Below are 26,006 nucleotides of genomic sequence, written 5' to 3'. Positions count from 1 at the left end.
TAGGTAATTACTGGGGATCAGAGGCTTTGGATAATTAATCCATAACTTGCTTAAAGATTCATACTTACATCGGGCACGATGTTTTGAGTTCACAAAACAATCCTAACTTTAGGACTTTAATTATTATTTACACAGCCAACTTGAGCAGCACAATGAGCAGATATAACTGAAATTCCTGAACTATGATAAATGTGGAGGGGCGCACTACTTGGTCCCTCAGGTGGTTTCATTTGCGGCGTCGGCTTTACAAACCGGGCAGGCGTTCTTCACCTCCAGCCACTTCTTGATGCAGCCCGCATGGAAGTCATGCCCACATTTCAGCTTCCCAAGGGAGTCCTTGTGCTTGTATTCCTCCTACAGCAAGCGCATGCGGATGAGAACAAACTTACCAAACCAGGAATACAGTGCAACAAGATTGTTGGCAATTATGATTCCACATAGTAGTGTCATCTTACCAGGCAAATTATGCATCTTTCCTTGTCTTGATCATTCTGTGTACGGGCAGAATTACGACAGGCTAGCTCCATCACGCAGCCTGAGATTTTTTCGTCAGCCAGGCCAGTGTTTACATTGCCAATTCGTTCTTCCAACGCCAGGAGCTCCTGTACATGACAATATCAAAAGTTTACATTTGTTCAACATTTTGATGCAGCTGTAGGAGGTAAGAAGAGCCTAAACTATTTTTCTCCTTACCTCATAGCTCATGTCATCAATGTCCAGTCTCATGTCCCAGTGAGGATCTAATGCTTCTCTAGACTCATGGATGACCAACTGGTCCAGCATCATAAAACGCTTCAAAGAGAGTGTAACTAAATTAGATGCAAGTTCAAAATGTATAGAATGTTGGAACAATTACAAGAAAAACTAAACATATAACTACCTCAGCTGCCGATCTTCCTAGGTTATTCTCCTCAATCATCAAAGGATGAAAACAATGATAGGAATCCCTCATCCTTCTACTCCTTGCACTACCACCATGCCCTACAGAGACGTGCCTAGGCTGTCTAAAAGATGCAGCAGCTTCGGCATGTAATGGCTGGACACTTGATGATGCTGCAGCAGTAGCAGGAGGATAGCTGGTCATGGCAGGTTGATAGCGAGGGTTAGCAGGCTCACACCGAACTGCTCCAGAGTTGGAAGAAGTTGTAAAAGCTGGCGGTGGATAATTGTGGCCAGCGTTGTGATGAACTGGTCTAGGAGTGTATCCAATGTGAGCAAATGGTGCAACGTCAGAAGAACCAGGAAGTGTTGGCACAGGAGCACTTATGTTGGTGCTCTGTGGAGCAGGATAGAATGGCCTCTCTCTGAATGCTATGCCAGTGCTTCCATCTGTCCCTGGAAAATGATATAAAAAATTCTTAGCTTCTTTGATGACAATCTTTACTAGTGTCAAATTCCAAGAGAATGGGATACCACCAACCCATATTACAATTAAACTGGAATAAAGTTTTTGGAACGGAGGGAGTAGGTATTAACTGGTGAAAGTCCTATGCTTGAAACTAGTGGTATGGCACAAGTCTGAGAACTGAGCAATAAGCTCAGTGGTGTGGGGCCACTGTGTGCGCTCTAAGCTTCCCTGGGTGTGATCCCTGTGGGATGAATAAACCAGTATTTCTCACCTCCAACTTAGGAATTAGAATACACAGAGAAGGCTTTTCCTCCCTCGTGTCTATTTTTGTAAATGTTACTCCCTCTGTAAAGTAATATAAGACGTTTAGATCACCAGTTTAGTGATCTATAAACGTCTTATATTACTTTACAGAGGGAGTATATCATGTATACAAAGAGCTATTCTGTCCAAACATGTAAGATATGATCATTTCACCTGACTACCCAAAAGTTTGTACCAAATCTTAGCAGAAGTAGAACAATATGAAAACACGTCAGATTAGAAGCATGGCTATAGGGCTTGAACAGCAGAAGTTGAAACTAACCTGGAGGAACAATTCTGGGAGGTAGAGATAAAGGAGCTCTTTCCCGCTGTACTGGTGCACTTCCAAAAGGAGCATTTGCATTTGGATGGTATGGTGGCACATGAACACTGCTTGATGGGCAAGCTGTAGATGAATTATATTCCGAATGGATAGAACTATGATCATGGCGTCCCCTCACATTCCTCTGAGATCCTTCATGATTAAGAAACTGATGATCGTTCCAGTGGCTGGAACCCATGTTTGAACTTATTTGTGGAGGGCAAGTTTCACGAGTAGGAACAGGATTCAGGGGCACGTAACCAGAGAACTGATTATTGGAAGAACTGCCAGGATAATAGCCTCCAGCACTTACACCATCCACAGGATGAGTGATGGGATTTCTCCGCTTCGGTGCAACCCTTCTGTCATCCACATGGACTCCAGGAATAAAACTATCCTCCGATCTATGCGGATAGCTTAAAGAAGGCACGTGTTGAGTATTGTATGGTGCATAGCTGCTACTAGAGCTTCCAGCAGGAGGATAACCAGCATGGGAAGCATGCAAGGTTCCAGGGGCTCCCATCTGCTGACCATAAGACTGACCGGCATAGCTTGAGGATGGAAGTTCATTAGATCTCACAGTTGTAACCCCATAACCTGATGGTCCCGCTCCATTAGGTGCATCACCTCTAGGATGCATAAATAACTTTTGACCTGAGATAAACAGGGTGCAACTAAATGAGTTCACCAAAACTGGGATACATGAATAAAAAAGCAGTGTGCTAGTTAAGTCCATGTACCAAAAGGCGGAGGTTCATTACGTGGCTGGTTCGTACGATCCATTCTTGAAATCTGGGAATTGTGATAATGATGCCCAGCCATGACTCATGTACAGTCTGATCAGATGTTTGCTTAATCTGGAAATTTTGAGGCACAGTATTAGTACTTCGGTTAAACAAGTTGCAGCTGCAAATGGGATAACATTTATAAGTGAGTGCATGAAGCATCACAAATGCATAAACTTAAGGGACAAAATACAAGCATTTCAGACCTTAGAACTGTGGGAAGTAAGATTAGAGTCACACGGATCTGAGATAATCAAAGCCAAATGATTCATCAAATGGCAATGCAGTTACTTAATTGGACATTATAGCTCAGTACCATCACAGGGATCACTGAGTTGGAAAATACAATCCATATATCCAATATATAACTAATGACATGTCCTCAGATACCACATGCCATCCTTATACTAGTCGATAGTTTCCCATTTATATGGCCTTGAAACTGTACTGAGCTAATTTTCTCTATTCAATGTGGCTGAAAACATCAGAAGCCAAAGCAAAAGAACTCAAACTGCTGAGATGATAAAGCCAGAGCAAATTTTGACAACAAAATATGAATTGTGTTTTTAAACCAGAGAAAGCAATATCAATGGTTTTGCATACCAATCAGTTAAGGTACAGTTACTGCTCAAAAAACTGCACTGTTACTCAAGTTAAGTATCAGAGTATAATGACAGCCAAGGTCGTGGCAGCACCAGGGGCAAGAAAATCACAACAGACTACATGACTGGTTAAAACAATCTGAAGTTTCATCTTTTGAACTTTATATTAATGGCATCTGAATGATTGGCATATTTTTAGAACTAATTTGCAGTATATCCATATGATGCTGATAATGCTGCTCCAGCTGCAGACTATCCATCTTACATATAATATTACATCTACAATCCATGTCAAAGTTCCACAGATAAATTTTACTTGCAGCCATGGTAGAATTTTGGTTGCATTCAAAGATAATGAAAGATGGTGGGAGGATAGAAACTTGAAATGAAACAAAGTGCAGTCAGTTAAAGTGATAACTTTAAGAAAATGTTGCTCGCATGCATGTACTCCCTCCGTTCCAAAATACTTGACTTCCATTTGTCCAAAAATGAATGTACCTATATACTAAAGCACGTCTAGATACATCTATATTTTGACAAATGGAAGGCATGTATTGTGGAACGGAGGGAGTATATTTTAGTGATTATTTGTGAGCAAATTATTAAAGCATGTCTGTTTCTTTTTTGGAATGTAAACACATCTGGTTGAAGATATTTTGACTTCATACCAAAAGGTCAAAAACAACTATTTGCACTATGTTTACAATTTCATATGATTATATTTCCAACTTCACACAGGATAAGTAGCATATGAGGACCACATTTGTCTTTTAACAAAGTGATAGAGCACATGATATCAGTATATATACAATGGATAGCATTAGGATTGTGTCACAAACAAATTTCCTGTACTTTTGAGTAAGAAGCAAGAAAAACAGCTTTCTGATATACATTTTTCCATGACAGGTAAGAAAGATAACACCCAAACCTCTGGCAAGCACTAGGTAAATAATCTCAAACAGCGTAAACTACAGCAAGCATTGCAAAAATGATAATACAACAAGTAGCCAAAGAAGTTGAAAGAGATTACTGATTTTTTTTGTGACAACACTCTTCCAATAGTACAGTTATCATATTTACATTCTAGCAAGCATAAGAATTATCTGATTGAAAATTCAAACTTTACATAGCATGAGATGAGCTCATGTCATAATGAGCTACATCAAGGGGAGAGATGGATAGTGTACATAATACTATCAAAATGTAAAATAATTGGATGTCTAAGACATAAGGGTAATGCTAGCTATCAGCTCCAGACGAGCCGGAAATATCGTCAAGGCAGTGGACATAGCATGTCATGTAGAAACATGGCCCATTTAAATAGATAACATATGTGTGATATTGGTTCCTCCATGAAGCTGGTGTGCCCTTTTGTTCTGCTTATATGTAGATGCATCTTGTTTCCAACATCAATTGATTTATGTTTGACTAGCCTTTCTCTCCTTTCATTTTCCCATCAAATGGCTATCTGCAAATACATTCTCTCAACACAATAACTGAGCTTGTTTCAAGGGTACACCTACCCTCACCACAGCCAGTTCTACGTCTTAAGCTGATTTCTTCTTGGAAAAGCACCTTCAGATCAACTACTTTGGTAGGAACCATTAGGTCTTACGTTCCTTTTCCAGATTTTACACCCATCTATTGGTAAATTAACCATCCAAACCATGACAAGCAAATTGATGGTTCTTGTATGAAGTGCATGCTTGCACTGCTCCAATTAATACTCCAAGTGATCATGAAATCCTTCTATGCAGGTTAACAATGGGCACTGGTTCATATACCATCACCAACGTACTTAGTCCATGAAGTTCATGGAACACACCACAGTAATCTAAACATACTATGTGCTAAGTGTGGCAGCAGTTAGGTATAATTGTCCAGTTCCCAGAAGAGGTACCACTTCCAGAAACCGCATTGGAAGGCCTGACTTGTATGCTTAAGATCTTGCGATAGGTATCACCTTCCCTCACGCTAAGGACAAAATACATTGATTTGAGCATATGCTCTTTCTGAGGCTAAATAGGTTCTCAAATCACATGTCAACTGAAGAGCTCTTCCATTTGACTGCAGCAGTCAGCACATAGTACTCGCAAAATGAATCAAGGAGCCCAATGTGCCCAATTGTTTGACCTTAATGTGAGCTTGATTTTGGTAAATCAAGTCAAGAAAGAAAATAAAATTTTCCTTTACTTCGCAGGATCAACTAGTACCTGCAATATTATTAGTAGCTCAGTCCAAATGAAAAGGTATTTACGCACAGGGAAACAAGACTTTTGACTATACTAATATTTCGAAGGATCTAAAGCTATCATCCTCCACAATAAATAAACTTCCCTTGTTTCAAGGCTTAGTAGGAACAGCAAATAAGCTGGAGGAGCTAGAGAAAGAAAGGCCAAAAAAAAAACCATCGAAGCTAAAGGCAAGGTAGTATGAATGGCAGTACCCATGTTAAGGGTTTGTGACCACGAAAAAGGCGGTGGCACCCATGGAATAAAGTTTAGCACAAGGCTAGCTTCTAACTTAGTTATCAGCTTAAATCTGTAACTATATTATTTCTCAAACTATTCACTAACCTGGGTACCAGGTCATCAGATAATTGGAGAAAACGGCAATTGCTTACCCAACCTAATTCCCACAATTGCCCAAGTTGAAGTCAAACAAACAACGAAATGGAATCATGGCCCCAAATATTGAACTCCAACTCTAACAAATCTTAATCGCTGCTTTGAAGAATGTGGCTATTTTGGAAGCCGAATCTCACTCTAACCTGCATTTCCACCATAAGAAATAACGGTTTGTTTGCCATTGCTGACTATATAAAATACTTTATAGATGGTGCTTAAAACATCAAAAATAAATACCTGAAGATGCAGCAAGTGATGTAGAATTTCATGCATAATCATCAAAGGAAAGGACACCAGTGGTGTGCTCTTAACATATAAAGCATTTCTGCCTCTAAGAATAATCCAAGGCTGTACAACTTGTATGCTCTGTTGGGTGGAACATATAAACAACCAGTGTCGATGGCACAATGGAAGAGTACCTTCCATGATCTAACGGTAATAGCATCACACGATGAAGGTACACTTGAAGGCTGAGATCTAGCACGAGTTATACATATCACATGATCTTTTTCTGTGATCACTTAGAGACAGCATAAACTATATTTCCATTATATAAATTTAGATGCAGCATTCTTACTCTTCATTCTCACATATACAAGAAATTGTGAGCGCTGACCTGATTTTTGAGCAACAAAAATCAAACATAAATGATCAAAATTCAGATAGCTCGTATTACATGGTGTGTGGATGGTTTTGAGAGTACATTTTTACCGGTTTCTGTTATCCAGGAAAAAAAACTGCTAGCAAAAAACAAATAAATAGAAACAAAAGAGTTGCCTGATGTCGAACTGGGAGCACAAACAACTCATTTCATGAATGTATTTTTAGGTAGGAATCAAGAAAATTTCCAAGGGCTTTAGTGGGCAGGTCAAATACATACAGGTTTCATGAACTGAAAGAGTAGGAACTAAGAAGAACGGTGAAAATACACTTTACTCGTCAAACATGATCAACTAGCCATCCTATCTGGCAGCATCAACTGAATAATGTACCTGGGTAATCTAAGAAGGATTGATACAGCGAAACTTGCCCATTGGCCGTCCTGACACGCCAGGATACGAGGATACGCCAGGATACACGTATCCCACAGTATCCCACAATTTGCGAATTAAAAAAAATAAAAATACAGGGGCACGGCTGGGATACGTGCATGATACATTGGGGACACAGTCAGCCGAAAAACAGCTACAGCCCAACACCAAACCCTATTTTGCAGGTGTCGCACGCACGCTCTCCACAAAAGAACAAGCTGCCCACAGCCTCGCAGGCAGCAGCCAATGGGCCGCCACCGCCGCCTCCTGGACTCGCTGCTGCCACCGTCGACGCCTGGACTCTACCAGCGACTGCTACCCAGCTCCAGCAGCCTCTCCTCCCAACGGCAGGTAACCAAGTTCCCAATCCCGGCAGCCTCTCCAACCTTTTCATATTTTTTTCTGATTTTCTTCCATTGAGCTGCTGCTGCTCTTTGAATACCTGATCTGCTGCTGCTTGCTACCTATGTTGTGCTGCTCTTTGAATCCTTGTGTTCCTGCTGCTCGCTTGACCTTGAATGCTTGTGCTACTGTTGAATGATTGCTGCTTGGCTGCTTGCTGTTAGGTAGGATGGCATCTCGGAGCGCCACCGCCGGTAGCCAATCGTTTGTAGGTGAGAGTGAAGGGCGGCCTGGTCTTCGTGCCGTAGATCCTTAGTATCCTCTTCCTCTGTATTCCCCGATTGGGGCAGTATTTCTCATTAATTTTGTATTAACTGTATATTACATGACATTTTTTATTTTATTTCATAATGTACTCGCCCGAATGGCTGTTTCTGGAAAATGCAGCATCCCGTGTCCCCGGCGGGGACTCCCCGCATGCGTATCTTTGCCCCCGTATCCGTGCTTCTTAGTGGATAATGGCCAACCTACCCAAGGATATAATAGATGCAAAGGTTCAAAGAGACGACCACAAGCAAGTAGATGGATGGAATGCGATTGTGTAAACCAACCATTGGGCGAGTATGACCAATTGACCATTCACAGCACAGCATGTGTTGACATCAACCAGTGATGAGTTACAAACAAGAGACAATACAAGCCTGGCCGCCTGGGTAGTGAGGTTGGAATAGATTAGGAGCATTCATGTTTACAGAGCTTGTTTTTTTCCTGGCACAACTAGCCCGATATTAAAAGCTCGGTCTAATTCTAATTGGGTCACTGAACCAACCAGAAGTCAGACTGAAGGCCTGACGTCAAGTAGTGAAGTAACACATCGCCAGAATCAGAAGCTGAAGCATGATATTGTTCTTCGGCAGCGTTCTGTTTCCCCGAAAGGTCATAAACGGTACCATGGTGAAAATACAGGGTCAAGGGCAAGGAGACGGCTGAAGCAAGTATCATGCAAAATCAACTGTACCAACAAAAGGTGATCAGAGTCGCCGGCTTGTATGAGATCAACGAGTCAGAGGGTACAGAACCAAACGAGCTGTGACAGAGAGATTACAGCACATTAAGAGGGGGACATTGCGCATTCACGGAGACCGACCCTGACTCCCAGCCTAAACCGCACAACCCCAGGAGCTCAGCACAGTCCGGGAGCAGAATCAACCAATCGTACCGCCTAAAACCACGCTCATCCCGCCAATTGAAAGAGCACCGCCTCAAATCCCCCCCCCCCCCCCCCCCCCCCCGAAATTCGGCCTCAAATCTCTCCCCTATCCCGCAGCAGCCCCAGAACCCACCTGCGGTGGCCGATCAACCGCAGGAAACGTAGTCCCCGGCCAGGACACTCCCAATTGAATCAATCAATCTACTCCCCGCGCCGAATCGGCGGCACGCGACGGGATTGAGCGGGGTTTGGGGATCGGAGGAGGCGGTATTACCTTGGCCGGCGGCTCGGGTCGACGCGGCTGGCTGCTGGCGGCCTTCGTCCTCCGCGCGCCCCTCCTCCCTCTCCGCCCGGTGCCCGCGCGAGGAGGAGAGGGTTTGGTCTCTGCTTCTCCGCGAACACGCAACCGCTTCCTCCCTTCCCCCTCTGATAAAATGAGGACTGCTGATTGAATGAGGTGGTGGTGGTCTGCTTCTTCGGGGGAAAAGGCAAGGGGCCCGACGGTATTTATAAGGGGAAGGGGGGAGGAAGAATATTTAGTTGGTTGAGGGGTGGGGCCACTTGTCTGTGAAAGTTAGCGTGCTTTTCTTCCTTTCGAGTTTAGAGTTGTTTTTGGACGGGTGATTGGAGGACAATTAAATGTGTTTTTCGTGCCTGGGAGCCGACGGGCCCACGTGTCATTGTTGTGGTGCGGGAAGGAGCGCGGTGTGGGCCGAGTCTAGACCAATCTTCGGAACCGCCTCTCTCTCTTCTTAGAGCAACTCGAACAGGGCAACCCATTTCATCCGTCGGCGTTTGTTTGGATAGGCACGGACATAAAAGTCGGCCCAACGCGTCGACCCATTCCCGATTCATTTTTGAGCCGGATTTGCGTCGGCACGGACATGAGACGGACGCGCGTGCGCTCGCCTTCTCCTTCCCCTGGCCCGCTGGTCGGTGGCAGCCTCCATCATTTCCCATCAAAAACCTGCCCGCGCGCGCTCCCGCCGCCCGCCATGGATGACGACCTCGATGCTGTTGTCGGCCTTGTGTCCCTCGTCTCGTCCGGCATGACGACCGGCCCCTCCGACAAAGGGAAGCCTCGCGCCCCATGCAAGACCGTCGTCGCGCCCAAGCCGAAGAAGATACTGACGCCCGAACAACGAGCAAGGGAGTCAAACAAAGTAGAAGGGGCGGAGGCATGCGGTGGACGCGAGGGACGAAGCCATCGCGGCGGCCGCCGTCGCCGCTGCCGCGCAGCAGGAGGTCACTAACGCCCGCGTCGTGGCGGCAATGAGGGAGGCGCTCTATATGCTAGGGTTAAACCCTAGCCAACACGGCCTCATCAACGGCGTCGTGGACACGTCCAGCACCGGCTCATCCGTGTTCCCTCGGATGGTGCTGCCCGACTCGCCCCACGCGTCGGCTTGCACCCCGATGCCCGGCTTCCACGTCTACCCGCAGGCCTCCCGCCTCTCCAGGGAGTGCTCGCCCGAGGTGAGCGTGGTGGCGCCTTCCACGCTCGCGCCCGCGCCCATCGACCTCGAGGCCACACCGGTGGCCGGTGGCTCGTCATCCGGAGGCGCGAGGAAACGCGCATGGCACATGCCAGCTGACGTGCTGCCGGGCGTGCGCAACCTATGCGACGGAATACCGGCCTCCGGCGACAATGACTACATGCAGAACATCATCTTTGAGGGTGGTGCGCCGGCCGCTGGCGGTGCCGCCGGGGCTGGCTACGATCCCGACAAAACACAAACCCAAGACGGTTGAGGGTCGTTCATGCCGTCCACCTTTGATCAAGATCAGGTGGCCTTCATGCATGATCAGGTCGGCCTGGACCTGGACGGCTTCCCACTCGGCCACAAGTTTTCGAAGGACTAGGGGAAAGAGTAAGAGGACAAGTGCGACATCAAAGGGAGCCTTTGTTTGAGGACGAGCTCGCCAACCAAGCCACCGGGGCGAAGCCGGAGCGCAAGAGCAAGCGGACGAAGGCATACACGGCGGCCGAGGACAAGCTTCCTTGTGAGTGCTGGGGAGACATTGGGCAAGACCCCAAGACGGGCGCCAAACAAAAGGCATCAACCTTTTGGATTCGTGTCCACCGTGAGTTCCATGAGCGCAAGAAGTTTCCGCCGTACCAAATAATAAGCACGCGCGGGTGGGTGTCCATTTCGAAGCGGTGGAGGGTGATCCAACAAGAGTGCAACAAGTTTTGTGCTACTCTTGAGAGCGTCAGGGCCCGGCCCATGAGCGGCATTGGCATGCAAGACATGGTATGCTAGCAAGCCGCCCTCTTTTGTGTCATTCTGTTTATGCTTGCGTGTCCATTTCCATACCATTTGCCAATATGCTTGCATGAAATACATTTGTAGGCATTTCAAGCTTTAGTGGCATTCAAGATCCAACACAATGGCAAGTGCTTCAACCTATCCCATTGCTTTAGGGTCATCAAAGACGAGGAGAAGTTCAAGGCACAATATGCAGCCCTCAAGTCGTGTGGGGGGAAGCAAGCCGTGGAGGAGGTTGGGGATGGCGAGAAGGCACGGCCGTGGGGGGAGACCAACTCCAAGAAGGAGGACAAGCGGGATGCGGCGTCCAACGCCTTGATCGCAAGCCTGGGGGGCATGATGAGCAAGAAGGACTCAAGGGAGGAGGAGCATCGATGATACAAAGAAGAACAAATTAACGCCTTCATGGAGATCAAAAGGAGGAGGCTTGAGATGGATGTAGAGAAGCAAGTCAAGATGCTTGAGATGGAGGCGAAGAAGCAAGCCAAGATGCTAGAGAGCGAGGCCGCCAACGCCAAGAGCAAGGCGAAAGAAGTGGTTCTTGCAAGCATGATGACCGTGGTGGAGATCATGAAGGTGGATCTCAACACCGTGCCGCCAAGGAAGAGGTCGTGGTTCAAGAAGATGCATGCCAACATGCTCAAGTTCGACGACGAGTGACCAATGGCAGCGAGCGCCATCCTTTTTTGCATGCCGGCAAGTATGCTGGCATGACCACGATCGTGATGGTGTGGTCGAACTCCCGCCCCTTTTTTGTGTGTTGGCATGTGTGCCGGGTGCTGGCAAGTGCGCCAGCCGAATTGTGCGGTGTTTTCTGAAGCTGGCATTTGTATGCCGGCCCTGGCATGGTGCCGGCATGAACTTTCGGGCGACAACATGGCCGCGGGCCTTTTTAAAAAAAATTGTGTGCGGACATGAAATGGGTCGGCGCGTTGGGTGCACGGCCGACCCAAATCTCAAATAGGGCGGACGCTGAGCGGGCGGCCGACCCAAGCGGATAAAAGCACAGTCCATTTGGGTCGGCGCGTTGGAATTGCTCTTAGAGAGAGAGAAAATCTCTTTTGCCAAGTTTCTTTTAAGTTTTATTATCAAGTTTCATATGGATCGCCTCAACTTACAATATTAAGTTTCAACCGCCTAAACGTAGTATTAAGTTTGCTGGAAATATTAACACCTTTTCGATTAGACTAACCCATACGTAAACAGTAAATCTGGCAATCACAGTATGCAACTGCTACCTCTTGAGCATGTGATGGTTTTCCCTTGAAGAGGAAAGGGTGATGCAGCAAAGTAGCATAAGTATTTTTCCCTCAGTTTTTTAGAACCAAGGTATCAATCTAGTAGGAGGCCACACGCAAGTCCCTCGTACCTACACAAATAAATAAGAACCTTGCAACCAACGCGATAAAGGGGTTGTCAATCCCTTCACGGCCACTTGCAAAAGTGAGATCTGATAGAGATGATAAGATAATATTTTTGGTATTTTTATGATAAAGATTAAAAGTAAAGATTGCAAAATAAATAGTGCCAGAAATAACTTGTTGACGGGAGATTAATATAATGAAGAATAGACCCGGGGGCCATAGGTTTCACTAGTGGCTTCTCTCAAGATAGCATAAGTATTACGGTGGATGAACAAATTACTGTCGAGCAATTGATAGAAAAGCGAATAATTATGAGAATATCTAGGCATGATCATGTATATAGGAATCATGTCCGTGACAAGTAGACCGACTCCTACCTGCATCTACTACTATTACTCCACACATCGACTGCTATCCAGCATGCATCTAGAGTATTAAGTTCATAAGAACAGAGTAACGCATTAGGTAAGATGACATGATGTAGATGGATAAACTCAAGCAATATGAAATAAACCCCACCTTTTTATCCTCGATGGCAACAATACAATACGTGTCGTTTCCTTTTCTGTCACTGGGATCGAGCAACGCAAGATTGAACCCAAAGCTAAGAACTTCTCCCGTTGCAAGAAAGATCAATCTAGTAGGCCAAACCAAACAGACAATTCGAAGAGACTTTCAAAGATAACAAATCATACATACAAGAATTCAGAGGAGATTCAAATATTGTTCATAGATAATCTTGATCATAAACCCACAATTCATCGGATCTCGACAAACACACCGCAAAAAGAGTTACATCAAATAGATCTCCAAGAAGACCGAGGAGAACTTTGTATTGAGATCTAAAGAGAGAGAAGAAGCCATCTAGCTAATAACTATGGACCCGAAGGTCTGAGGTAAACTACTCACACATCATCGGAGAGGCTATGGTGTTGATGTAGAAGCCCTCCGTGATCGATGCCCCCTCCGACGGAGCACCGGAAAAGGCCCCAAGATGGGATCTCATGGGTACAGAAGGTTGTGGCGGTGGAAATAGGGTTTCGTGGTGCTCCTGAATATTTTCAAGGTATATAAGTATATATAGGCTAAGGAAGTCAGTCAGGAGAGCCACGAGGGGCCCACGAGGGTGGGAGCGCGCCCAGGGGGCAGGCGCGCCTCCCTGCCTCGTGGCCTCCTCGGTTGTTTCTTGATGTCCACTCCAAGTCCTTTGGATCACGTTTGTTCCAAAAATCACGCTCCCGAAGGTTTCATTCCGTTTGGACTCCGCTTGATATTCCTTTTCTGCGAAACACTGAAATAGGCAAAAAAACAGCAATTTGCACTGGGCCTTGGGTTAATAGGTTAGTCCCAAAAATAATATAAAAGTGTATAATAAAGCCCATTAAACATCCAAAACAGAATATATAATAGCATAGAACAATCAAAAATTATAGATACGTTGGAGACGTATCAGCAACTCAAACTGATACCTAAGCATGTGAGCACTTACAGTACATAGAATCAAAACATCTATGAACATAGCATGTACGGCTAACACATGAACGAGTAAATGAGGGATGAACAAATCATACCCTTGAAGGAAATATGCCCTAGAGGCAATAATAAAGTTATTATTTATATTTCCTTATATCATGATAAATGTTTATTATTCATGATAGAATTGTATGAACCGGAAACTTAGTGCATGTGTGAATACATAGACAAACAAAGTGTCCCTAGTATGCCTTTACTTGACTAGCTCGTTAATCAAAGATGGTTATGTTTCCAGACCATAGACATGTGTTGTTATTTGATGAACGGTATCACATCATTAGAGAATGATGTGATGGACAATACCCATCCGTTAGCTTAGTATTATGATCGTTTAGTTTTATTGCTATTGCTTTCTTCATGCCTTATACATATTCCTCTGATTATGAGATTATGCAACTCCCGAATACCGGAGGAACACTTTGTGTGCTATCAAATGTCACGATGTAACCGGGTGATTATAAAGATGCTCTACAGGTGTCTTCGATGGTGTTTGTCGAGTTGACATAGATCAAGATTAGGATTTGTCACTCCGAGTATCGGAGAGGTATCTCTGGGCCCTCTCGATAATGCACATCACTATAAGCCTTGCAAGCAATGTGACTAATGAGTTAGTTACGGGATGATGCATTACGGAACGAGTAAAGAGACTTGCCGGTAACGAGACTGAACTAGGTATGATGATACCAACGATCGAATCTCGGGCAAGTAACATACCGATGACAAAGGGGATGACATATGTTGTTATGCGGTTTGACCGATAAAGATCTTCGTAGAATATGTAGGAGCCAATATGAGCATCCAAGTTCCGCTATTGGTTATTGACCGAAGATGTGTCTCGGTCATGTCTACATAGTTCTCGAACCCCTAGGGTTCGCACGCTTAACGTTTGATGACGATTTGTATTATGAGTTATGTGATTTGATGACCGAAGTTTGTTCAGAGTCCCGGATGAGATCACAGACATGATGAGGAGTCTCAAAATGGTGAGAGGTAAAGATTCATATATTGGAAGGTTATATTCGGACATCGAAATGGTTCCGAGTGGTTCGTATATTTTACTGTAGTATCGAGGGGTTACCGGAACCCCCCGGGGGAAGTATTGGGCCTATTGGGCCATATTGGAGGAGAGAAGGAATGCCACGTGGGGAGGCGCGCGCCCCCCTCTTGCCCAAACCGAATTGGACTAGGGGAGAGGGCGTCCCCCCTCTTTCCTTCTCCCTCTCTCTCCCTTCCCCTTTTTCCTCTCCGGTGGAAGGAAGGAGGGGGGGCGAATCCTACTTGGACTAGGAGTCCAAGTAGGACTCCCCCCATGGCGCGCCCCCCTTGGCCGGCCACTTCCTCCTCCCCCCTTTATATACGGAGGCGGGGGCACCCCAAAGGACAACAGACAATCTCTTAGCCGTGTGCGGTGCCCCCTTCCACAGTTTAACACATCGGTCATATCGTCGTAGTGCTTAGGTGAAGCCCTGCGCTAGTAACTTCATCATCACTGACACCACGCCGTCGTGCTGATGGAAATCTCCCTCGTCCAGATCAAGAGATCGAGGGACGTCATCGTGCTGAACGCGTGCTGAACACGGAGGTGCCGTACGTTCGGTACTTGGATCGGTTGGATCGTGAAGACGTTCGACTACATCAACCGCGTTACTAAGCGCTTCCTCTTTCGGTCTACAAGGGTACATGGACACACTCTCCCCTCTCGTTGCTATGCATCTCCCAGTTAGATCTTGCGTGATCGTAATTTTTTTTTGAATTACTACGTTCCCCAACAGTGGTATCAGAGCCAGGTCTATGCGAAGACGTTATATGCACGAGTAGAACACAAGAGTTATGGCGATAATAATCATACTACTTACCACCAACGTCTTACATTGATTCGGCGGTATTGTTGGATGAAGCGGCCTGGACCGACAGTACATGACCGCGTTCATGAGACTGGTTCTACCGACGTGCTTCGCACATAGGTGGCTGGCGGGAGCCTGTTTCTCCAACTTTAGTTGAATCGAGTTTGACTACGGCCGGTCCTTGTTGAAGGTTAAAACAACACACTTGACAAAAAATCGTTGTGGTTTTGATGCGTAGGTAAGAACGGTTCTTGCTAGAAGCCCGTAGCAGCCACGTAAAACTTGCAAAAACAAAGTAGAGGACGACTAACTTGTTTTTGCAGGTGAAAGGATCGATATGGTTGACTAGAGGGGGGAGGGGTGAATAGGCAACTAACAATTTTTAAATTCTCTTTACCAAATTAAACTTTGCATCAAAGTAGGTTGTCTAGATGTGCAACTAGGTGAGCAACCTATATGATGCAATAACAACGAACAAACACGCAAGTAAGAGAAGGAACACTAATGAGCTTGCACAAGTAAAGGTAAGAGATAATAACCAAGAGTGGACCCGGTGAAGACGAGGATGTGTTACCGAAGTTCCTTCCTTTTGAGGGGAAGTACGTCTCCGTTAGAGCGGTGTGGAGGCACAATGCTCCCCAAGAAGCCACTAGGGCCACCATATTCTCCTCACGCCCTCACACAATGCGAGATGCCGTGATTCCATTATTGGTGCCCTTGGAGGCGGCAACCGGACCTTTACAAACAAGGTTGGGGCAATCTCCACAACTTAATCGGAGGCTCCCAACAATACCACGAAGCTTCACCACAATGGACTATGGCTCCGTGGTGACCTCAACCGCCTAGGGTGCTCAAACACCCAAGAGTAACAAGATCCGCTAGGGATAGGTAGGGGAATCAAATATCTCTTGGTGGAAGTGTAGATCGGGGCCTTCTCAACCACTCTCGAGCAAATCAACAAGTTTGATTGGCTAGAGAGAGAGATCGGGCGAAAATGGAGCTTGGAGCATTAATGGAGCTTGAGGGGGAAGAGGTGGGTCAACGGGGAAGAAGGGGACCCCCTTTTATAGTGGGGGTAACAATCCAACCGTTACCCCACTAAACAGCCCCGTAGAGGGCGGTAGGTACTACCGCTGGACCCAACGGTACTACCGCTCCCCCCTACGGTACTACCGCCCAGCAGAGAGGACTAGAAGACAGAGGAGGGACTAGCCCAGCGCGGTACTGCCGTACGGGCTTAGCACGGTACTGCCGCGGTGGCAGGGCGGTACTACCGCTCTGGAGCGGTACTACTGCACCTACAACCGCTGCAGGTGCCGCTCAACCCGACACGAGAAATGCCCCCCTCGAGTCAAGGCGGTAGTGGCCCGGTACCGCAGCGGTACTGCCACTGAGGACCACAAGCGGTACTACCGCTGGGCACCGCGGTACTACCGCTGGGGCTAAAGACAGCTCATTCTGCAAGGTAAAAGACCTCCAATGACGCTGGAAGGCCCAGAGGGTGTGAAACAAAAGTGTACGTGATGATTCCACCCTAGCCAAACCAAATCGGACCCCCTCTTGATAGTACGGTGACTCCTAAGAAACCAGTCCACCAACAAGAAACCAAAGAGCTACACCGTCTTGAAAAACAGTCCGAGGGGAGAGAAATCGTCTCGAGCCAAAGGATGAATCTCTGAAACGCTAAACGCACAAGGTTAGTCCGCAAATATGTTGTCATCAATCACCAAAACTACATCGAGAGAGATATGCCTTAACAATCTCCCCTTTTTGGTGGATTGATGACAACCAGGGATTTGCATAGGGAAAAGACATAAAAGTAAGGATACTTAGAACTAGAAAATATAGACGGGCTCCCCCTGAATGTGTGCACCTAGTTAGTAGTGCCTTTGGAATGCAAGACACACACATTCGGTTCAACACTCCCCCTATATTTTATAGTCCAAAAATTCTAAGCACAGGATATATGAGAGCAGGGTATAAAACAAGATAAGCATGCAATTCATAAGATACTACAGTACTGAATAGACATAGATAATAAGGTAACGATAGGGTAGCTATGTCTCACACCATATGACTAGAACTTAGGTCTCACTGGCACCAAACCAAACCAAACAAAGACAACGAGAAAACACAAGACACCACAAACCACAAAGACACACTCGCAACATGGCAACAACACAAATCCCTAAACTCTCTCCCCCTTTGGCATCGAGACACCAAAAGGGCAAAGAGCATTGCTACGACTCCAAGTGATGGCAAGCTGAGAATCTCGAACATCACATCTCAGCGTGATCGTCTGCACCTCCGTCGTCGGTCGGAAACTGCTCGGCGTCTGAATCGGTCCAAGGGCAATGCTGGTGAATCCATTCCTCCTCTTTAGTGATCTGCCCCTCAGAACCACTGGCAACGGTCGCACCCAGGTGACGCATGAGCTCCTTGTGACGCACCCTGGCCTGCTTCTCAGCCACATGAGTCATGTACTGACCATGAGACTCCATGCAGAAAAGCTTCTTCATCTTGCGTTTAAACTTCTTTGCCCAAGAAGGTTCTGCACTAGAGGGCCCAAATTCCTCCTCGTGATCACCGGCCGCAGCCCCACCCTCGGTCTCCATGTCAGCAGCAGTAGATGGACCCCCGGGTTTAGGCGCTGGGGTGCCCCAATTGTCCTTCTTCCTCAGACTATTGATCTCAAGAGAAACCAATTCTCCAGTTTCCAACATCACTCTGGGATAGACACGTGCCTAGGCCTTCTCAATGAGCCTCATGATGAATGGACCATATATCGGGCACTTGCGCTCAGAAACGGCAGAGAGAAGTTCAGACCACATAACATGAGAAATGTCTAGGCTCTCTCGAGTGTTTGCTTCCTTCTCATGCTGGCAGAAAAGAAGCATGTCCACGAGATAGGAGTGGACCATATCCAGATTCCCGATGCGAGGGAAGAGAGTCTCACGGAAGACACGATGAAGGATGTCCAGATAGGCAGACAGCTCATAGGTTTCCTTCTTAGTCATTGGGTTAACCTTCACAGTATAATAGGGCCAAAGGGATTGCTTGTGAGTGGATGTAGCATTGCGGTGAGGGCGGAAGCCGACTGGAGTCTCAAGCCCGTGATCTTCCACATCAAGTAACTCCATGAAGGCCTGCCACTTGACGGAAAGCAACTTGCCATTGGTCATCCAAGTTAGAGTCCTGTCGGCATCAGTTCGAAGATGAACGGTAGCAAAGAATTGAGCCACCAAATCTGCATCAAAATCCTTATTGAACTGCATGATTCTGAGAATGTTCAGCTGAGAACACATCTGAAGGGCTTTGCCAAAGTACTCAGGGTCCTTCTCCATAGCATCTGTGTCGATGGAGCGTACATCAACATAGAGATTCTTCTTGGCCTTGATCACATCAAAATAGATGGAAAACTGAAAGCGGTTCCAGAACGGGCGGTTGACCAAAGTGGGATCTTGGTCTTCCTCATAGGGGTTGCGGTGACGCTTTGCCCAAAACTCCTTGGCAGTCATCTCAGTCACAGTCTTTCCCTTTGGCTTGTTGGCGGATCTCTTTGACTTCTGAGGTGGTGGTGGAGCACTTGAGGTTGCGCCTGCTGGTGGCGGTTGAGTACTAGAGGAACCACCTGCTGGCTCAGAGGTGCGGTAGCGCTTTGACGTTGCACGCCCGGGGTTGACACGGCGGACCTGTTGCTCAAGATGATCATCACCTGGAACCAAACACACGACCAGAAGAAACACATGAAAGAAAAGAGCATAAGCCACCAAACAAAACAACAAGGAGCAAAGCGTGGTAGGAAAAAGACGGAACTGGGCATACAACGGTAGTACTGCGACCAACCAGTGGCAGTACCGCCCCAGCGGTAGTAGCGTGAAACAAGAGCGGTAGTACCGCTCGAGGCGAGCGGTAGTACCGCGCCAGATGGGGAACGGTGGTTCTTCACTACCGTGGTCAGATCCGGCACTACCGGAGATGCCAAATTCAAAAATAAGCCTACCAAACTTCAATCCACAGAGCCTAGAAGCCATCTCCATCCTACTCAAGCCTTGCCTTAGCCAAAAGACAAGAAGAACAATGCCTATTGCCCCTAAAAACTAGATGCAAGATCTAAGCAAAGAGAGAATGAGAACGGGGGCAATACCGGCATCCATGGCAAGAGGACGAGGTGGGGATCGACTCCATCAGAGGAAATGGAGAGGGACGACACGAAAACGGCGGCCGGCCGGGCCCCTCCTGCGGCGAGAGGTTGCAGGAGCAACGAAGAAGACGTGTGGGGGCGAATGGGTATGGGGGAGAAGCAACTCCCCCTGCCCCGACTTAACCCCCCAGTCGCCCGCCCCGCAGCGGTAGTACCGCTGGGTGGGCGGTACTACTGCTTGACGCTTGTCAGCGGTAGTACCGCTCACGCAGCAGTAGTATCGCTCTGCCGCAAAAAGATCCGACCAAACCGGGCAGAACACACGAGCGGAAACCGAGACAAAACGAAAAGACACACACACACAAAACCAAGAAGAAGAAAGAAGATACACACCTCTCCAAGAGAGGACGATGGCCGAGGCCACCTATGTTTGAGTTTAGAGGTATGGCGCCGCGAAGATTTTAACCTTGGGCCCATGACCAACACTCATCTTTGAAGCACAAGTACCATAAAGAAATGGCTAATGTGAAAGAGTTTGGTTAGTTTATGCATTATGGGGGGAGGGAAAATTCATTGAGAGAACAACACTCCCCCTATGTCCATGCCTACACCTAAACTAGACAACAAGTTGAGTGAGGTGGGTGTGCAAGGGTTCAAGTCACATTGCTCGAATCAATGATATTTATCTCACGCCTTAACTCGCGAAATCTTGCTTCATCCAAAGGCTTCGTGAAGATATCTGCAAGGTTATCATGAGTGTTGACATAGTTGAGCTCGATCTCCCCTCACCTAATGTGATCCCGGATGAAGTGATACCTAACCTCAATATGCTTTGTCTTGAAGTGTTGCACCAGGTTGAGGGAAATCTTGATGGCACTTCCATTGTCACACCAAAGAGGCACTTTGTCACAAGTGACACCGTAATCCTGTAAAGTTTGCCTCATCCATAAAAGTTGTGCACAACAACTACCGGCAGCCACATACTCCGCTTCCGTGGATGAGAGAGACACACAACTTTGCTTCTTAGAAGACCAACTTACCAAAGAGCAACCAAGAAATTGGCACCCTCCGGAAGTGGACTTCCTATCCACTTTGTCTCCCGCCCAATCCGAGTCCGAATAACCTACAAGCTTGAAATTTGCTCCTCTTGGGTACCATAAGCCAAAGTTTGGGGTATGAGCCAAATATCGAAAGATTCGTTTGACCGCCACATAGTGACTTTCCTTAGGTGCGGCTTGAAACCATGCACAAATTCCCACACTCAACATGATATCCAGTCGAGATGCACAAAGGTAAAGCAAGGAGCCAACCATGGAGCGATATACCTTTTGATCCACCACTTTACCATTGGGATCAATGTCAAGTTGGCACTTGGTGGGCATGGGAGTGGACACAGGCTTGACATCACTTAGCTTGAATCTCTTAAGCATGTATTGAGTGTATTTGGCTTGGTTGATGAAAGTTCCTTCTCTCCTTTGCTTCACTTCGAACCCGAGAAAAAACTTCAACTCTCCCATGGAAGACATGTCGAACTTTGAGGTCATGAGAGCGGCAGATTCCTCATTGAAAGCTTTGTTAGGGGAACCAAAGATAATATCATCAACATATAATTGGCACACAAAGAACTCCCCTTTGACCTTCTTAGTAAAAAGAGTGGGGTCGATTAGCCCAACTTCAAAACCACGGTCTTGTAACAACTCGGTAAGGTGGTCATACCACGCGCGTGGGGCTTGTTTAAGGCCATAGAGTGCCTTATCGAGTTGATACACATGATCGGGAAAGTGGGGATCCTCGAACCCGGGGGGTTTCTTGACATTAACCAACTCATTAATAGGACCATTAAGAAAAGCACTCTTCACATCCATTTGTTGCAACTTAAAGTTATGATGAGAAGCATATGCAATCAACATGTGAATGGATTCAAGACGAGCAACGGGAACAAAGGTTTCACCGTAGTCGATACCCTCGACTTGGGAGTAGCCTTGTGCTACCAAACGAGCGTTGTTGCGAATGATAATCCCATGAGTATCTTGCTTGTTCTTAAATATCCACTTGGTTCCAATGACATTGTGGTTCACCGTTGGTCTTGGCACCAATCTCCACACTTTGTTGTGCTCGAAGTTCTTGAGTTCTTCATGCATGGCATTGAGCCAATCCGGATCTTCGAGCGCCTCATAGACCTTGTGGGGTTTAACACAAGAAACAAACGTGTGGTGTTCACAATAGTTTGCTAATTGTCTACGAGTGCTTACCCCCTTTCTTAAGCTTCCAAGCACATTCGTCATGAGATGATCCTTGGTGGAGAGCTTGGAAGCAACCTTGCCGGCACGACGCTCCAATTCCTCCTCGGGGGTGAGACGAGGAGTGGTCACTTGATCATCTTGAGCGTCGTCTTGAGCTTGTCCTTGATCTCGTGGAACTTGATCTTGAACTTGCTCGGAGGAGGGAGCTTGACCTTGGGCATCACTTGATGTTACAACACCATCTTGAGATTGATCTTACCCTTGGTCTTGTTCTTGAGGTTGAGGGCCCTCACTTTGTTCTTCGGAAGCATGTGGGTCTTGGGTTGGTGAAGGTTCCACTTGAGTAGAACATTGTCCTTCTCCTTAGGCCACAAGGGGTTCCTCAATGGGTAGGATATGACCAATACCCATTCTTCTTGTGGCTTGGGGAGGAATTTCATCACCTACATCACAAGTACCACTTTGCTCCACTTGGGAGCCGTTATTCTCATCAAACTCCACGTTACACGTTTCCTCAATAAGTCCCGTGGACTTATTGAGAACACGGTAAGCATGAGAGTTTGTAGCATAACCAACAAATATGCCCTCATAAGCTCTAGCCTCAAATTTAGACAAACGGACACCTTTCTTGAGAATGAAACACTTACACCCGAACACCCGGAAGTACTTGAGGTTGGGCTTGTTACCGGTGAGTATCTCATATGGAGTCTTGTTCAAGCCTTTGCGGAGGTAGAGCCGATTAGATGCATGGCACGCGGTGTTGATGGCTTCGGCCCAAAAGTTGTAGGGAGACTTTGTTGGGGAACGTAGTAATTTCAAAAAAAATCCTACGCACACGCAAGATCATGGTGATGCATAGAAACGAGAGGGGAGAGTGTTGTCCATGTACCCTCGTAGACCGAAAGCGGAAGCGTTAGCACAATGCGGTTGATGTAGTCGTACGTCTTCACGATCCGACCGATCAAGTACCGAACGCACGGCACCTCCGAGTTCTGCACACGTTCAACTCGATGACATCCCTCGAACTCCGATCCAGCCGAGTGTTAAGGGAGAGTTTCGTCAGCACGACGTCGTGGTGACGGTGATGATGTTCTACCGACGCAGGGCTTCGCCTAAGCACCGCTACGATATGATCGATGTGGATTATGGTGGAGGGGGGCACCACACACGGCTAAGAGATCAAGAGATCAATTGTTGTGTCTTTGGGGTTCCCCTGCCCCCGTATATAAAGGAGTGGAGGAGGGGGAGGGCCGGCCCTCTCTATGGCGCGCCCTAGGGGAGTCCTACTCCCACCGGGAGTAGGATTCCCCCTTTCCTAGTAGAACTAGGAGCCCTTCCAAGTAGTAGGAGTAGGAGGGAAGGAAAGGGAAGGGAAAAGGAGAAGGAAGGAAGGGGGCGCCCCCCTCCCTAGTCCAATTCGGACCAGCCCATGGGGAGGGATGCGGCCACCCTTTCAGGCCTTTCTCTCCTTTCCCGTATGGCCCATTAAGGCCCAATACGAATTCCCGTAACTCCCCGGTACTCCCGAAAATACCCAAATCACTCGGAACCTTTCCGATATCCGAATATAGTCGTCCAATATATCGATCTTTACGTCTCGACCATTTTAAGACTCCTCGTCATGTCCCTGATCTCATCTGGGACTCCGAACTCCTTCGGTACATCAAAACACATAAACTCATAATATAACCGTCATCGAACTTTAAGCGTGCGGACCCTACGGGTTTGAGAACTATGTAAACATGACCGAGACACGTCTCCGGTCAATAACCAATAGCGGAATATGGATGCTCATATTGGCTCCTACATATTCTACGAAGATCTTTATCGGTCAAACCGCATAACAACATACGTTGTTCCCTTTGTCATCGGTATGTTACTTGCCCGAGATTCGATCGTCGGTATCTCAATACCTAGTTCAATCTTGTTACCGGCAAGTCTCTTTACTCGTTCTGTAATACATCATCCCGCAACTAACTCATTAGTTGCAATGCTTGCAAGGCTTATAGTGATGTGCATTACCGAGTGGGCCCAGAGATACCTCTTCGACAATCGGAGTGACAAATCCTAATCTCGAAATACGCCAACCCAACAAGTACCTTCGGAGACACATGTAGAGCACCTTTATAATCACCCAGTTACGTTGTGACGTTTGGTGGCACACAAAGTGTTCCTCCGGTAAATGGGAGTTGCATAATCTCAGTCATAGGAACATGTATAAGTCATGAAGAAAGCAATAGCAACAAACTAAACGATCAAGTGCTAAGCTAATGGAATGGGTCAAGTCAATCACATCATTCTCCTAATGACGTGATCCCGTTAATCAAATGACAAATCATGTCTATGGTTAGGAAACATAACCATCTTTGATCAACGAGCTAGTCAAGTAGAGGCATACTAGTGACACTCTGTTTGTCTATGTATTCATACATGTATTATGTTTCCGGTTAATACAATTCTAGCATGAATAATAAACATTTATCATGATATAAGGAAATAAATAACAACTTTATTATTGCCTCTAGGGCATATTTTCTTCAGACTTGAACTCCGCCATCATGGTCCTTGTCGCGTCCATCAACGTCCGGTTCTTCCTCTCCGCTACACCATTTTGTTAAGGGGTATAAGGTGCGGAATATTGGTGCTTGATTCCCTCATCACTCAAAAACTCATCCAAGGTGTAGTTCTTGAACTCGGAGCCGTTGTCACTTCTTATTGTCAAGATCTTTGCATTGTGTTGTCGTTGAGCTTCATTTGCAAAGTCGATGACGGTTTGTTGGGTCTCGCTCTTCCTCTTGAAGAAATATATCCAAGTGTATCTTGAATAGTCATATACAATCACCAAGCAATAATTTCTACCCCCAAGACTATCAAAGGATGGAGGTCCAAAGAGATCCAAGTGAAGGAGCTCCAAAGGCCTCTTCGAGTAGATGATAGTCGTGGGAGGGTGAGCCTTCTCATGTAGCTTTCCTTCGATGCAAGCACTGCAAGCACGATCTTTGGCAAAACTAAAATTTGTTAGTCCACGGACATGGTCCCCCTTGAGAAAACTTTGCAAAGATCTCATATTGACGTGGGCTAAACGGTGATGCCAAAGCCATCCCACGTCAACTTTAGCCATTAGGCATGTCGCGGTCTTAGTGGGTCGCTTCAAAAAGTTAATCACATAGAGACCGTTCTCGATATGCCCAACAAAGGCTACTTGAAGAGTCTTGCTCCACAAGAGGGCCACGGAATCAATATCAAAGAAAGTAGCAAAGCCCATGAGTGCTAGTTGACGAACGGAAAGTAAATTGTATGCAAGGGACTCAACAAGCATGACCTTCTCGATCGTAAGATCATGAGAAATGAAAACTTTGCCGAGTCCCAATACCTTAGAAGACGAGGCATCACCCCACTCAACATTGGTGGGCATGGATGGAATCTTTTGCACGTCCACCACCAAGTCCTTGCTTCTGGTCATATGATTAGTAGCTCCACTATCGAGAAACCATGATGCCCCACCGGAAGCAAACACCTACAAGAGATCAATGCTTGGTTTTAGGTACCCATTTTGTAATGGGTCCTTTGATGTTAGTAACAAGGGTCTTAGGAACCCAAATAGACCATTCAATGTACTCATAAGGATAACCAACAAATTTGGCATAAACATGCCCATCTCTAGTGCGACACAACACATAAGAAGGGTTAAAGTCCCCGGCTTTGTTGGGAAGGGGAGCATTTCCCTTCTTGGCATCACTACCCTTCATGGAGTTTTTCTCCTTCTCCTTAGTAGCACCCTCACCCTCCTTCACAAAGGTTTGCTTGAGAGGAGGAGGCCATTTGGCCTTGTCATTCTTCTTCTCGTTCTTGGACTTGGGCACATACCCAATCCCTTCCTTGGCCACAACTCCCTTTTGGTTGGTCAAGAGGTCGTTGAGGTTCTTCTCGCCTTGTATGCAAGACACAAGACCTTTCTCAAGTTGCACCTTTAGCTTAGCGTTCTCCTCAACAAGATGCACATGCTCACAACACGGGTTAGTAGCATTTGCATTATCA

General features: G+C 46.6%; 1 protein-coding gene across 3 annotated transcripts; it reads right to left on the bottom strand.

The window, feature by feature from the left end:
• LOC125550498 (uncharacterized) lies at positions 1-9,049 on the bottom strand. Of its 3 annotated transcripts, XM_048713557.2 has the most exons (9): positions 8,845-9,049; positions 6,225-7,688; positions 5,984-6,130; positions 2,735-2,830; positions 1,935-2,627; positions 881-1,335; positions 694-792; positions 456-602; positions 1-354 (listed from the first exon to the last, which is right to left on the bottom strand). In XM_048713557.2, the coding sequence occupies exons 4-9, from the start codon at positions 2,793-2,795 to the stop codon at positions 217-219; spliced, it is 1,593 nt and encodes a 530-aa protein (XP_048569514.1). In that variant the 5' UTR covers positions 2,796-2,830; positions 5,984-6,130; positions 6,225-7,688; positions 8,845-9,049; the 3' UTR covers positions 1-216. The 3 variants fall into 3 exon arrangements, with proteins under 3 accessions (XP_048569514.1, XP_048569467.1, XP_048569496.1); XM_048713510.2 differs by lacking the exons at positions 5,984-6,130; positions 6,225-7,688 and having other exon boundaries at positions 2,714-2,830; XM_048713539.2 differs by lacking the exons at positions 5,984-6,130; positions 6,225-7,688.
• Positions 9,050-26,006: the final 16,957 nt, after the last annotated feature.

Source organism: Triticum urartu, chromosome 1A (assembly GCF_056163025.1).
Source record: "Triticum urartu cultivar PI428250 chromosome 1A, HENAU_Tu73, whole genome shotgun sequence".
NCBI classification, from domain to species: domain Eukaryota; kingdom Viridiplantae; phylum Streptophyta; class Magnoliopsida; order Poales; family Poaceae; genus Triticum; species Triticum urartu.
Note: the sequence above shows the minus strand (reverse complement) of the source record. Positions and strands in the feature narration are given on the sequence as shown.

Coding starts and splice junctions, on each gene's coding strand:
- LOC125550498 (XM_048713510.2), bottom strand. CDS start 2,795: ATGGCTGGGCATCATTATCACAATTCCCAGATTTCAAGAATGGATCGT. Junction 1,336..1,934: donor TCCCAGAATTGTTCCTCCAG/GTTAGTTTCAAC, acceptor ATCATTTTCCAG/GGACAGATGGAAGCACTGGC. Junction 603..693: donor TTGATGACATGAGCTATGAG/GTAAGGAGAAAA, acceptor TGTCATGTACAG/GAGCTCCTGGCGTTGGAAGA.